Source organism: Peromyscus leucopus, chromosome 7 (genome assembly GCF_004664715.2).
Source record: "Peromyscus leucopus breed LL Stock chromosome 7, UCI_PerLeu_2.1, whole genome shotgun sequence".
In the NCBI taxonomy this organism is placed as follows: domain Eukaryota; kingdom Metazoa; phylum Chordata; class Mammalia; order Rodentia; family Cricetidae; genus Peromyscus; species Peromyscus leucopus.
Genome location: NC_051069.1, coordinates 1,485,395 through 1,500,895, shown reverse-complemented (window position 1 = coordinate 1,500,895; position 15,501 = coordinate 1,485,395). Strand labels below are relative to the sequence as shown.

Sequence of the window (15,501 nt, the reverse complement as noted above, 5' to 3'; positions counted from 1 at the left end):
GGCTGGATCTGATAATCAAAGAAGACAAAAGAAAAACAAATGCCTGTTCCAGCGGCTTGGCAGCCAGGCAGGTGGCGGCGGCGTTGGATCAGAACTGGGGAAATCGGGAAATACTCACAATCATTATAAAGGTGCCCAGGAACTCAGAGATTGTCTCCTTAGCTAGGCGGCTTTTCAGGGCCAGCCTCTGTGTGAGGCTCCTCTTGGTGCGTTCCTTCTCAGAAGGCATCTCGGGGTTTCTGCCAGAGGTGCGCCTTCCACCAAGGCCTGCTTGCTCTGGTCCTTGTCCTCACTACCACATAAAGAGAGGAACACTTAGCTCCTGGTGGATTCCTGGAGATGGCTGGGGAGATACTGACTATGCAAAGGCCGGCCCAATTGGAGGCTGTGACTTAATCCTTGTCTGCTTCGGGCGGCAGTCAGTCCCTGCCCGCTGCTATTTGCTTGAATTAGTGAGTTATAACCCCAAATCCTCAAAATGATCCTGGCAGATTAATCATTACCTTTATTCACTGGCTTCCTTTTATTTGTTGGCTTTTTAATTTTTTTTTTCCAGGAGATGAGAAAAGAGATGCTGTGTGGGTTGTGTTGCCAAACCACAGAGATGGGCCTTAGTCCAGAAGAGATTTATGTTACACAATTTCTGCCTTCTGATGATTTGTTTTCTCCTATTCGGAAGTGGGCGGGCAGTTGGGGTGTAATTTAGAATTGTGAAGTCAGGTATGGATCTCGTCACTGGGAACACTCTCTACGGAAGGTTTTCATTTAAACTAGAGGGTGTAAGGGAAAGGAGCCTCCTTGTCACAATCTAGCAGTGCCTCTGGGATTTCAGGAAACCACTCCAGAGCTGCTAAGGACTGCTCTAGAGACAGGTAAACTAACACAAGGGGATGGGCAGGCAGCTGGAAGGCTTCACAGTGTGAGTTTATGGGACAAGATGGGAACTCCCTCTTGTTTACAGAACTGGTCTCCCTATCTGCTGAGCAGCTTTAGGATTCAAGACTCAGAAAGACAGAGAAAGCAGCAATACACACCAGAGAGCCGAGATTCCAGCCCCTTGAGCCGGGAGGGCAGTCCAACTCTGCCATCCCAGTTAAAGAAAGGGGTGACTCTGGCCCACTAAGGCGGCTAGTTCAAATCTGATGAATTAACATCCTTGCAGGCAACTGACTACATTTGAAAATAGCGTCTTGTCCTGCCCAATAAGCAAGCCCTGATTTCCAAAGCTGGTTTGTCTGAAAAGATGGAAATTCAGCTATTGTCTCTCAATGACCCCAGGCAGTCCCGCTGAATTCAAACCCACACTGGGCTCCCTCCCTCCCACAGAGCAGCCAGCCCAGTTTTGCTCCTCATTGGGGCTCTCCCCTCCCTTTCTTTGCGGGAGGCCTCCAATCTTTTCCAGTTGAGGAGGCAGGCAGGAAGGAGTGAGGAGAGGATCTGAGGAAGGCAGCTGGGGAGAGACCAATGGCAGGACCAAACACCTAAGCCGCACCTAAATTTCATAGTTCAGACCAAAAGAGGTCACATTATAACAAAACCAGGGTCAAACCTAGCATTTGGGCCTTAGCTCCTGATTACATGGTCATGGAGAAGATGGATAGAACCCAGAAATTTGCTTTAACTCCTGGCTAGGTGATCGTGGATAGCACGGTCTTGGAGAGTTTCCTATGACCACACTATGCCCAAGTCCTGGTGGCTAGACCAGAGGAACAGGACTTGATTGTTCTGACTTCAGCTAACAAGACAAAGGGTGTTCTTCGGAGTCTTCATTCACTCACCTGACAAATATTTATGGCATACTTGCTGCGTGCCAAGCACAGCCCTTAGCAAAAGAGTGCAGGGCAGTCTTCCTTGCCTGTCACAGGGCTGAACATGACGGAGACCAACATAAGGGAAACACTCACACGGGCACAAATAGACAACTGCAGCCGAGACACATGACCCACGGGTTGGGGGGGGCTGTATTCCTATGTGCAAGTGCAAGGGAAGTTCACCTTGTTGCAGAGATCTCTGTAGTGTCTCCCAGGAAGCCACGTCTGAGCTGAGATCAGGAGGCACAAGGGTTACTCACGTGAAATGGGGAAGGAAGTGGATGTGGAAGGCTCTGAGGGGTGGAGTAGGGGCAGCAAGGTGCCTATCAGAGAATGAGAGACACACCCAGTGCGGTTAGCCTCCGGGGAGAACGAAGGAGCAGGGTGCAGGACGAGCTAGAGTCAGGGAACCAGACTCCAGTGAGCCTTGGGAACTGTATGTCGTCGGGGTAGAAGTGTCATAAATTACTGGAGTGGATGAGGCAGGCAAATGAGATCATTAGACCTTTAAGCGGATGAAAAGATCATCCTCTGCTAACCGGCCCTGATGAACTACTGGTAACTGATGAATTCTGTGACCAGTGTAACAAGTGGGGAGCCCACCAGGCTCCAGGGAGTATCTCCAACCCCCTGGCCACACAGACAGTCCTGGATAAAATCAGTGGGTCACAAGCCAAGTGGTGGTGGTGCGTGCCTTTGATCCATCCCCACACAGAAGGAAGCTCTGTGAGTTCAAGGCCAGCCCTGTCTACAAGAGCGAGTTCCAGGACAGTCGGGACTAGGCAGAGAAACCCTGCTCGAAAAGAACAACACAAAGAGACATGTTTGTGAGAAGGGGTCCTCTGGGGAGGAGGAGAAAGAATGACAGGGCGGGGGAGGGAGATAACAAAGGGGCGGGGCTGGAAGTCAACAGAATGCCCTAAGCACACATCAATGAACAAATTTAGCCAATTAAAATCTGATAAGCCAGCGGTGGTGGCGCACGCCTTTAATCCCAGCACTCAGGAGGCAGAGGCAGGCGGATCTCTGTGAGTTCAAGGCCAACCTGGAGTACAGAGAGTTCCAGGACAGGCTCCAAAGCTACACAGAGAAACCCTGTCTCGAAAAACAAAAAACAAAACAAAACAAAACAAAATCTGATAAGCCTAGCTGTGAGTTGGAGAAGGGATCAAAGGGAGCCTAAAACAGCCATCCATAGATCCATGTGGGGGTGTCACATTATTCTAGAGCTGAGGAAAAAGTGGAAGCTGCTGAAGAGTCCTTCGCAGTCTGTAATGGAGAGGGTTAGTGGGCCATGGCAAACAAAAGGACCCGTCAAGGTATTTTGCTGGGTCCTTAGCTGACTGGAGAAAGCCGCACAAAGTCTTTGGGGAGGAGCCCTGGAGAAGACCAGAACTGTAGTGAGGACAGTGAACTGGACCTATCTGAAATGGAACCACAGGTGTACAGGACAGATAAGACGTAGGAAGCAATGTGGGCCCACTTGAAAAGGGTGTGTTCAGGGAGGTGACACATGAAGCCATTAGGACTGATCAGGAGAGAGAGAGTGTGAAGATCCTAGAAACAGAGATTGAGCAAATGTAGTTTATGCTTAGGTGAAGGTTAGCATCTGCTGTTGACTATTTATCACCGTGACGCATCATCAAACACAATGCCTCACTTCTGTCCCCAGACACCAAGCAAAACCTCCCAAGTACCCTAAGAAAGTAAGCAGAGAACATCACCCTGCCCTTTCTCCACTTTGAAGGGACCTTTATGGAAATACCCTCCCCTTCAGAGCTCTAAGTGGATACATGAGACTACTGGTAATCTCCATCCATGCAGTCATCAGTCAATCCATCCCAGGGCTGTTCCTCCTTCAAAATCCTTAACACTAAGGTTCATTTCACTGATTGAAATGTCCATTCCTCATTTTCTTTCATCCATACTCTTTCTGAAATCTGCTTGGTATCATTCTCACAAAGCCAGCCTCCCCTCCCACCGAGTCCTTACCATGGGCTTGCCTGGCTTCATGATGTACTTACCTGCATCTCGGGTTCCACTGACCTGTTGACCCTCGTCTACATCCTCGTTGCCCAAGCCCAACTGTGAGTGTGCTTGGCCGTGGCTTTTTCTCAAGTGTGCTCTCCCCAGACAGCTGGACGATACTCAGGAAACTCATATGATGGTATGGATTGTCCCCGTGGCAGGTAATCAAGGCACAGCATCAGCATTGCTATTGTGGCCTCAGTTAACCGGTCATGTCCATGGCTCCAGATTTCACCATGAATTATAATCATCCATCTTTTGGGGGCTGGACCCCCAAGGACTCTGAGTACACTTGATCATCTGGATCCCACCATGATTCCTTCTCCACAGCAGGCACATGCCCCTCCTAGGCCCCTCCAGCTCCCGCTGCCAACCTTCCAGCACAGCTGATTTCTTCCCCGGGATCCCATAGGAAAACAGGTGAGGCTCATCGGCTATGATTCTTTTCGTGTTCCTCCTTCTCCAACATGTGCCCCAGTTCTGTTTCTGTGTCCTCTCCCTTTCTTCTTGCAGTGAACCCCCTTTTGGCACTCTGATCCAGCCTCCAGGGACTCCGGCCAGTTAATATTCCCCTCACCTCCTTTATTTCCTAAACTGGCTCTTATCCCAGGGTCCAAAACAAACCCGAGTTTCTCTTATGATGAAAACATTCTTTCAAAGTTGTTTTACTTCAAATTACCATTTCATCTGGCTGTTCCATTTTTCCCCTCATTTTTTTTTTTTTGGAGGGAGAGATAAACTTTTCTGAATATAAAATCATATTAACTCAAAAAAGCTATAAACATTTAAAGTAAAACATCAAAATCTCATAACCCCTGGCCTCAGAAATAACCAGAATTGGAATAGGACCCCTATAGGATTCTCATTAGTAGATGTGTATAAATAGTTTTCCTCCTAAAAAAGTGAGACATTTACTTGATCAAACTGGCTTTGCTCCCTTAGAATCAATTCTGTTCCTTTCTATGCCAATATATAATTCATCTGTCTAATGACTGTGCAATATTCTCTTGTACAAATGTGCCATATTTAAGCAAGCTCCTTTTAGCAGAAAGTTGGTTATTTCTACTTCTATTAAAACAGAGCCCCCAGACCTCCCAGCTCCATTTGGGACATCACCACCATAAAAAGTCAATAGCAGACCCTTACCAGGCAACCGCAGTGGGTGGGTGGGGCGTTTTCTAAGTGCCCACAGTGCCATCCCCCTCCCGCGCCCCTGGTGCTAGGAAGAACAGGAGCTATTAACAGTTACTACGTGACATTACCTTCTCCTACCCTCCCCACCCCCTCCACCTATGCTGACTGTGGGCTCCTGACCAGCCAGGATGGGAAGGGCACGATTCCAGCCATCTTTCTTGTATCCCAAAGAAGATACATTTGGGTGCAGGTGCCCTGCATGTAGCAACTGGTCTCCGTTTCCACTGCCCTGGCCAGATGCCCTGTCCTCTCTACAATAAGAGAGTAGTAACTCAACTGACCTACAACACTGAAGGCCTCAGCTGGCTCTTTGAACGGAACCTGTGTCAGCTGGGCATGTGAAATGCCCTGTGGGATATAGACCACCCTGCTCCAGCTGCAGGACTTGGCCAGATGTGGGAAGCTGCAAACTGCTGAAGTCATCTGTCATTCAGTCATCCTGTGGCAGAAGGCTCCGCTCTGGTGGACTCCTCACTCCAGCGACTCCATCTTCCTTTCATCTTTGTGGGGAGAAAAGCCACCACAGTAACAAATCCTCTATCTCCAGATAATGCTGCCTTGAGCCGTGCACCAGACAGGCAAAGGCACTGACCTGAGTGTTGGAGAGACCAAGCTTCTGATGAGGAAAATGTCATACCATTACTTTATCATAAAGCTAATGCTGTTTCACTAGTTATACTTGGGAAAAGACTGAACTTAATTCTAAAGTTCATTTGTGGCACACACCTTTAATCTCAGCACCTGGGAGGTAGAGGCAAGTGATCTCTGTGAGTCTGGGCCAGCCTGGGCTACAGAGCTAGTTTCAGGAGAACCAGGGTTACACAAACCCTGTCTGGAAAAACAAAAAACAATAATAATAATAATGAGAAACAAATCATATTGGGAAAGACATTAAAAATATAAAATGTGTATCTAAAATCACAGTTTAAATTCTGGGTTGTATATGTGTGGGTGTATATGTGTAAATATAATACATATATATATACATATGTATATGTGTTTATATAAATGTTATATATTCACACACACATATGACAGAAGATCTGAGGCTTTCTTCTGCCCTCCATGTACGCTCCTTGGGTACAGGCAAACACACACATATTTAAAAACAAACACTTTGTACATATGCATATTAAGCAATAATACAAACCTCTACAGAGTCCTGTAAAGGTAGATAGGAATGCATTATAGGATTTCATTGTAGTGTTGTTTTTCCCTACAGAGTGAACAAGACTACTTATAAAAACAGATGACTGCAGTACTTAGGTAGCCACAGCTCATTGCAAACACAATTACTGATGTTTTTGATGTAGCATATTAATATGGTCTGAACAATACCCATTATATCTCTTATCTTACAATATGAACATTTTTCTTATTTCCTTTTCTTATTGTTTTATTTGAAATCATTACAGAAGTAATAAATCAATAATTAAACCAACATCCTTATATGGTTCCTTAGTTTAAACACAATGTCTCTGGTACATCCACCATTTATACTTCTATTAGCATGCTAAGAGTTTTTGTTAATTTCTAAGACATACACTCATTTATTTATCCAGATAAGTTTCACTATTCAGCTCTGGTTGACCTGGATCTCAATATGTAGTATAGTTGGGAACTCACAGAGCTCTGCCTGCCTCTGCCTCTTGAGTACTGGGATTAAGGGTATGTTGTACACCAGCATGCTTGAAAACGAAGACACCGAAGACATTTAAATAAATATATTTATATATTTTCCATTTCTCTCTCTCTCTCTCTCTCTCTCTCTCTCTCTCTCTCTCTCTCTCTCTCTGTGTGTGTGTGTGTGTGTGTGTGTGTGTGTGCTACATGTATGAGGATGCCCTGAAAAGCCAGAAGAAAGTGTCAGGAAGTTAATAAGCAGTTGTGAGCAGCCTGTTACCGGTTTTGGAAACCAAACCCAGGTCCTCTGAAAAAGCAGAACAAATTCTTTTCTTTAAAAAAAGCATATTTTAGTACTTTATTATTTAAAAACACTTAAAAATTTTCAAGTTAGCAGTAAAATATTGGCCACAATATTTTATTTTACTAATTAGCACTATATACATTTTAAAGCTAACTAACATTGTTTCACTGCACATGATTGTAAAGTAAGAAGCTCATTTCAAATGTCAAACTAGTCTCAACATGTGGTCATTAAATCATTTTCAGCTCTAGGCACAAATATTTATTTTAAAAACTAATTTAACTACATTAACATATTTGTCAATCTAACAAAATCAAAGTATTATAGTTTAAAGCAGTATTTAACCTCTGAAATTATTCTAAAAAGAAAACATAAAGAAGTTGAGAAATCAGCTATAAAAACAAATAACAACTCATCTACTTTTTTAGAAACCTCTTATTTTGTTATTCTCCCAGAATGAGCTTTTAACCTCCAAGCCATGGCTCCAGCCCTGCTAAGAGGCAATATTAAACATGGATGGTCATTGAATTTCATCAAATGGCTTTAGAATACTGAATGAGTTTATGTTGAATAAGTTCTTCCATTTTTATGTTATTAGCTAATTACATTGTTAAATGTTTCACTCTTGAGTAGCTTTGTATATCACACATGTAAATGGATAAGACCAAACGGCTCCCCATAATGTGATTTCATGAACATTCATTCAGGAAAGTTTTATTGCTCGTATCTAGCTTTATTTTTGAATATTTAGGGAATGTGTTATCTAAGATTTCAGCTTTGGAATATCTTTAAAAAGTCATTGGGGGTCAATATATGATCAAAGCTTTTAAAGTTCTGGAAACTTCCAAAGTCTATCTTTGCATATATATTCATGTAGTCAAGGTTAATGGTTATTTAAACTTGTGCTGCTTTATTATAATTAGTGTAGTAGTTTCTTACGTTGCATAACAAATTACCAGCAATGGACATTATCCCAAGCTTGATTCCAATCAACACAAATGTGTTGTGGCACAGATTCAAGGGGCCAATAATCCAGCCTAGTGTAGATGCTTCTCTGCTCAGGACCTCATGAAGCTGAGATCAAGGTGCTGGCCACTACATCATCAATTGGAGGCTTGGACAGCGGAAGGTCAGTATGTGGGTACCCTCAGGGTGTCGGCAGACTTCCTTTCCTTGTTGGAAGACTAAGGTTTCATTGTGTGGCCAGCAATTGGCTCTAGGCTGCTAGCAGCTGTCCTTTGGGTCTTATAATGCGACCCCCTCCACAGACCTTTTCAAACTGAAATCATTTACTTTAAGGGGATTTCAGTACACTTTAAGGGCTCACCTAACTAGCTATAGCCATTGGGAATAATTATCCTTTTATCAACTGAAAGTCAACTGATTTGGGGATCTTGCATCTGGATGACCGCCCCCCCCCCCCCTGTGCCTTCTAGTATAACTTAATCACAGCATAGGCAAGCTCTCATTGTATTCACAAAGAAAATCTGGCTCATACTCAGGTGGACTATAGTGTGTATGTGCACTAGAGTGGGAAACCCAGAGGCCATCCTAGAATTCTGCTTGCTCCTCTTTACCTATCTGGTATTTCCCAATTCTGGGGAAAGACTACTCAAAGCCTCCAAGATGGCGGCTGTGTAAAGTGCTTCCAGCTTCAGTGGAAAGTTTTGCTCTCTGTGTCAACACTGTGTTGCCTGCGACACTGGTAAGCCCAGTGTGTTTCCTACATTTCTCCTTCCTCTGTCTCTCTTGTTAGGGTGCGTCCCAAGAAGAGAGTCTTGCGACAGCTCCAGAGGTCAGGACTGAAACAGCATCTGTTTATAGTCCACATGTTGTCACTCATCAGATGGCTCACCTTGCTTGGCATGAGGCCACATCCACACCTGCAGCTTCTCCACCTTGCCTGGTTCTTCCCTCAGCTCCTTCAACTCCCACACGAGGTGTGAACATATTGAACTCCACAACGAAGCCTCTTAGCTTCTTCAGGCCATCCATGTCATCCAAGGTCAGAGGTCATTGGAGCTGATGAATTTCAGTATCAGTCTGTTCTCATAAACCCCCCGATGACAGTGGCAGGTTCCCGAGTACTCTTGATGTCCCTCTCCTGGTGACCGCCCACCATCTTCTCTTCCTGATCTTCTTATGAACTTCAAGTTTCAGGTATGAAGCAATAAATCTGTCAGAGGCAGCCAAACAGCTCCTAGAACTGCACAAGGCTGATTCCTGAAATATATTTCCTCATATAGACACATAGGTAGGCACACACACATGTCTATGTGTATATATTATTTATGCAGATTATACATAGAGATATATGGTGTAGATACATATGTGATTATATAACTGCTGTATGTAGTTTTGCTTCTCTGTACCCTAAGCTGTTTTTGTATGAATTTTCACCAGCATAACAGCTTCCCAGTAAGCTATGCTTTTTGTTGAAGTAAATTTTTCCCTTTGAACATTAAATAGTTTATGTCTTCTAATTTAAATAACAATCATCACTCCCATTTTTGTGTTTGTTCACTATTTTTGCTTGCCCCTCAGTTTTCAATCTGTTGAATAAAAATTAGATCGACATTATATGTTTGTGGTCAGTCTTATAGAGTTCTTTTACCAGTACAAGGTCTTTTGACAAGCACAGATGCATTTGGGATGTTCCATACGCTCAGGGAATCTGTGCAGCAGGCTAAGTTTGAATAGAGGTAGGTGCATGAATTCTGGTAAGCAGATTAACCAGCACACAGTAAATAAGACCCTCTTGTTGCCATTATAATTTACAGCTTTAATTGGTAAGGACAGGCTTGCATACACATGCACACACGCACACATGCACACACAAATATTTTAGTAAATTCTTACCTTTTCATAATGATTCATGTTGTCAATGTAACAAGCCAACAGATCTTGAAAGTTAAGGGGCTTCTCAACATTACAGGAAAGGTTTTGTTCTTTTTAGTAAACAAAGTCAACCTTTGAAATGTCAGTATTTATATGAATAATAAAAAACTTTTAGAATTTATTTTTAAAACTTTTAATTTATGTACTTGTGTGCATGTCAGTGTGTGGGTATGTGCACAATCATGCAGGTGCCCATGGAGGTCAGCAGAGGGCATCAGATTTCCCTATAGCTAGAGTTCCAGGTGGCTGGGAGCTGGGAGGGAACTCTGATCCTCGGCAAGGACAGCAAGTGCTCTTAAAAACCGAGTCATCTCTCTAGCCCCTTAGTTTTGAATCGAAAAGAAAAAACAATATTGAGTTGGTCTAAATGAGCCACCACCCCCACTCAGAGTCACCTTGTAGGTCATATCGCTTGAAAGGACAAATCTAAAAAAACGTTGTTTTATACCTTTTCCTTTTGTAAAAAATCAGTGGTTCCCCATTATCTATAAGGTAAAGACTAGAATCCCTACATCCATACTTAGGGTTTTCCACCGGTATGGTCCCTAAAAGGTTCATTCACTGGGAACTTGGTCCCCAGTGCAGCAGTGCTGAGAGCTGGGTCTGGCATCCGGTTCATGGAAGAGCTTCCCTGGTGAATGAACGGATCCATCTCTGCACTATGAATGAATCTATGACTGAATGAATGAATCTGTGGACTAATGGGCTATGGTGAGAGTGGCATGCCTGCTCTCTTTTATCATGCAAGACACAGCCCCTGTGAGCGGCAGCTGTGAGCTAAATATACCTCTTTTCGTTATATACTGTCCATTCTCAGATACTTTGTTACAGCAGCAGAAAATGGGCCGAGGCAGCCAACAAATGTGAGTTCTCCGTAACTGCCCAAATATGCACCTCAATATTCTCAGCATGAAATTTTATTTCACTTGAGGGGACTCATATGGATTTCACAACATGCCTTCCTCACTTCTGCCTTCAAGCTCCTGCCTGTGCTGTATCTTTTCATCTAGAATGTTATTTTTGTGTAGTCTTCCTGTCCAAACGCTATTCACCTTGCCTTTTGATAACGAACGCCCTTTTCTTCCTTTTTAAAATTTGGTTATTTTTAAGTATGTCTCTGTGTGTGGATGTGTGTGTGTGGATGTGTGTGCAGGGCCCATGGAGGACAAAAGAGAGGGTCTGATGCCCTGGAGCTAGAGGGACAGAGGGTCGGGAGCTACCTGACATGGATGCTGAGACCCGAATCTCATTTGAGTAGAATGACTCATGTAGCCCTTAGGTCCAGCTTCTTCTCTTCCCCATGCGTGCACATGTTCATACAGGCACTGTGTATAGTGTACTCAGGTCACAGTTCCTTCAGAACTAACAGTGCTGTTTCATATTTCTTAGTGTGGCCCGATGGGCTCAGGTGAACCTGCACTCTGTGGGTTCATGAACTTTACCACAACTTTCCCAGCAGGAGATACTTTGATAATAACTGGGACCCAAATCAGATTCGGGAAGGTTGCCCTCCACACACACACACACACACACACAGAGACCCTTTGATCATACTGTAAAATAGATGCAGTACTTTGGGGTGAGGAAGGCTGGCAGACATGGAGGTGGCCTTTCCCCAGGCTGCGGCCATTTCTGACCTGCTGAGCTTCACCTCTGGGCTACAGTCTTGGTCTTGCTCCTTTGTCCTAGTCTGCTTACATCTCAGGCTGGGGTCCCAGAGATTCAAATTGCTGGTGAAGAGTTTGTCCTCTGCTTTCTTGTTTTTTTTTTTCTCCACATGATGACCTCCTGCTGCTTCAAGTCCCTTCTGTCTTCCTCATCAGCAAGCAGATTCAAAGAGGACCTTACCGAAAACTTCTTGTTCAGGTCCCTCATGGTGGGAGTTGGGTCATGCCCTGCTAAGAACAGCCTTATGGGAATAGATTCTCCTTCTGCTGGCGCACCATCCATGATTTCATACTTAGCGAATGTTTCTGTTGTGGTGCTGGGTCCAATTCCTGTGATCTTTCTTGATCAGTTGTAACTCCGTGTGTTGTGCTTTATTCTTGCTAATAAGAAGTGAATTTTCTGATAGTCACATCCTTTAAATGCTACTTTGACTTATTATATTCAGACTCTATGTGCAGACAATCTTCAATGCCCACTTCCATTTTAATAGAGTTGTTGACATCAGGATAGGTAGCAAGCCGGTCAACAATAATACAATACTCTTTCGCTAAGTCTGTCAGCCTTCTCACAACCATCACCTTAAGATAATACCCCAGACTAGGCCCTCTGGACACGGAAGATGGTTGTTTGGCTCGAACTGTTTGGGGGGCACCCAGGCAGGGGGATCGGGATCTGTCCCTGGTGCATGGGCAGGCTTCTGGGAATCCGGTGCCTGTGGTGTGACACCTTGCACAGCCTTGGTGCAGTGGGAAGGGCCTTGGACCTGCCTAGGCTCAGTGTGCTGGGCTCTGCTGACTCCCCACGGGAGACCTCGATTTGGGAGATGTGGGGATGTGGGGTGGCTTGGGAAAGAGGACTGGGGGATGGAAGGAGGAAGGAGGGGGGTCTGTGGATAGCATGAGGAGTGAGTAGAAAATTTCTTAATAAAGAAAAAGAAAAAAGAAAATACCCCAGGTGGACATGGGCACAGATGTGATGTATGACTCACATGGCTTTTCAACTTGCATAAATTCAAAATCCTAACTTCTGCCCCGAGTCAGTTTTCTGGGTAAGTCTAGTTCTTTCAGGAGGTTTACAAATTCATGAGTATTCCTCTTTATCGAGGACTATGGGGGTCCAGCCCCTCGATAGTCCCCTCCCAGGGTCCGCGGAAGGCTCTATCAACCAGCTGAGGATCTATTCTTTAGGGTCGGTAAATCAGTCTACGCACGCAGAGTTCTTTGGTCCATTCGCTTTAATTTTTCTGGCATAACATCCTTTATACACAGCTTCAGCTCTGTTCTCATGTCTAGCTCCTTTCTTGCCTGATTTCTCTCTATATTTATCTACTGTCCCCTCTAAGTTCTATCTTAATTCCTTCATCTAGTTCTGTCCCTTCTAGGTTCTCATCTATCTAGTTCTTTCCCCTATTAGCTCCTCTCCCATCTCCTTCTCTCTCATCTGGCTCTTCCTCATCTTGTTCTTTCCCATCTGGCTCTTCCTCATCTTCCATCTCGTTCCTCTAGTCCTCTCTTTTAGCTCTTCAGTCTAGTTCTTCCCCATCTCAGTTCGTTCCTCTCAAGTTCTTACCCATCTAGTTCTTCTATCCTCTTCTCTCTTCTCTCTGCCTCCTGGAAGTCTCGGAATATAAAGGGAGGGTCCGAGCTAAATTGTGTAAAGCTATTAACGTCCACCTCTCCTAGGTGGTGTCCCCTTGTGGAATTTACCTTAAGTCAGGTGACTTGCATGTGGGCTGTTACCATTGTTAGTCCACCTGGGACTAACAATAGGCGCCCACCTGGGTGGTGTTTCCTGTAGTCCTTGAAAGTGGCCAAGGGAGATAGATAATCTGATTCCAGAGAAAGCCTTTCCCTGAGGCTGTTCTCCAAATACCTGGAATGTGTATGTCCAGAGAGTGATCAGTCTACACTGTTAGTCCTTCTCAGGGGAAAGTCAATTGGAAAAACTATGAAGGCACACATGATTTTCATAACAGAAGACAGCTGATATATAACAAGCCAAGTAACACCAAAAACTCCTTGGGATTTGGCTTCCTCTGGAGGAATTCCCTGATCCCTCCAGGTAGTGACTTTGCCATAACCAGCTGAGTTCTTATGATATGTTCCTGCGGCCCGCAGCACCTCTTGTCATTGAAAAGTTCAATTTGACCTACAAATTCAATTATAATTCCTTGATGCTCTAGCCTCTTTGCGGGCTGCTTAAAGACTAGGTGTATCTTCCCTGAAACAGTTTCCATTAAAGAGGAGACAGTGCTGTTCTACTTGGCCAGCTTCAATTTTCATTTCTGCCATCTCCTGGTTTCCCCATCATTAAGAGCAACATCAATCTCACAAATAGGACCAAAAAAGCCTCCAAGAAAACCCATTGTTACCACAACCAGGTCCCCCATGTCACTCAGCTTTCCTTCAGGAGAGCTCTCAGTCTTGGGAATGGTTTTTGAAGTCAACTTTTGATAAGATTTTGATGTGAATGTGGCTTATGACAGGTGCTGTGACATTTTCCAGAGACTGTCCCTCTTCAAGATCTCCTCAGCTGTGGGATAGTCTGATGCAGCCTATTTTACCCAAGAACCCTGGCACAGTCATATTTATAAGATCCCAGAAATAAGCCTTTAGATATTAGCTTGGGTTAAAAAAACAAAACAAAACAAAACAAAACACATCAATAACACTGACAGCAGAGACTTGCTGCCCAGCACTGTACTCACAGACAAAGCTACACCATGAATTCAGCTGTGCCTGCTTATAAAAGATCCTCTCAGTTGAGTTTGTTGACTATGGCATTCCCTTCAAGCAGAGGGGCGTGAGGACGGTCATGGGACCCTCATCTGAGTATCTGGCCTCTCCTCTCAATCAACTGTATGCAATTCTTTCCTAATTGTACAAAGCCCTGGTGTCTTGGGGAAAGGCTAGAGTGTACATGGGGAAGAGCAGAGGCAGATGCTTCCAGCTTTGCAACTATAGGGAAGCCATTGTCCATGCTGAGTCTCTCCTCTGGGATTGCCCACACTTCTGTATGTAACCCCTCACACCATGCTTTGTAAGAAAGCCAACGAACTGACTGGTTCCCCAGAGTGGACTTTGGTGTGTTGGCTTGTTACTGTGACCTTAGGAGGAGGGGATTGCTCACATCTGCTCCAGGGAGGAATTTTGTCAACAATATCCCATCCTTTCTTTGTCCTGAGGCCCTCCTGTCTATACCTCTGGTCAGGAATTTAGGCACAAGATGAGGAATGGTGTCCCTTTGAGGCTGAACCCTAATTGGTCTTATAATAAAAACCCAGAGTCAGATATTGGGGTAAATGTTAAAAGATCAGAGGAAACAAGCCATGGCCACTTCTCATCTTGCCAACTCCTTAGCCAAAAGGGGAAGATTCTGTCTCCCAAAATCCTCAGACTGAAGGCCCCTGAGTCCTCAGCCAAAAAGGGAGTGAACTCCTATCTCCTCCCGCCCAGCCATAACACTTCCTATCTCAACCTTCCTAGTGCTGGAATTAAAGGCATGAGATCTCAAGTACTGGGATTAAAGGCTCCCAAGTGTTGGGATTAAAGGTGTGAGCCATCACCACCTGGCTCTGTTTCTCTTTTAGACTGGATTAATCTCATGTAGTCCAGGCTGGCCTTGAACTCATAGTGATCTGCCTCTGCCTCCCAAGTGCTTGGATTAAAGGTGTGTGCCACTACTACCTGGCCTCTATGGCTAACCAGTGATCTTCTGGGTAAGTTAGCCCTCTGATCTTCAGACAAGCTTTATTTGTTAGAGTGTGAGACCAAAATGAGCCATCTTAGAAATAAGACCAAAATGCTTTCACCCTAAAATTAAGGCCTAAGATTTCTCCTTTTGAGAACAGGCCAGAAGTTACTGAGACCAGTCAGTTCAGATTCCAGAAACCAGGAAGTGTAAAAGTACAGAGTCACAAGGTAGTCAGGAGGTAATGGCTGCCGGACTATGGAATGTCCTCTCCCTGGCCCCCTA

At 44.6% G+C, this 15,501-nt stretch overlaps 1 protein-coding gene and 1 pseudogene across 5 annotated transcripts in view; both read right to left on the bottom strand.

Annotated features, from left to right (window-relative positions):
* The window catches only part of Aqp9 (aquaporin 9), a 52,301-nt gene extending 47,973 nt beyond the window's left edge, over window positions 1–4,328 (bottom strand). The window contains exons 1-2 of one of the 5 annotated variants that reach the window (XM_028865626.2): window positions 3,836–4,328; window positions 119–292 (exon numbers count right to left, since the gene is read on the bottom strand). In XM_028865626.2, the coding sequence (XP_028721459.1) occupies window positions 119–229 (111 nt within the window). In that variant the 5' untranslated portion in view covers window positions 230–292; window positions 3,836–4,328. Of the gene's footprint in view, window positions 1–118; window positions 293–503; window positions 969–1,994; window positions 2,142–3,835 lie in introns of those variants that run through there. The other 4 variants (XM_037207356.1, XM_037207357.1, XM_028865642.2 and 1 more) reach the window with 4 other exon arrangements.
* Window positions 4,329–11,552: 7,224 nt separating this feature from the next.
* LOC114689958 lies at window positions 11,553–13,891 on the bottom strand (annotated as a pseudogene).
* Between the last annotated feature and the right edge of the window lie 1,610 nt (window positions 13,892–15,501).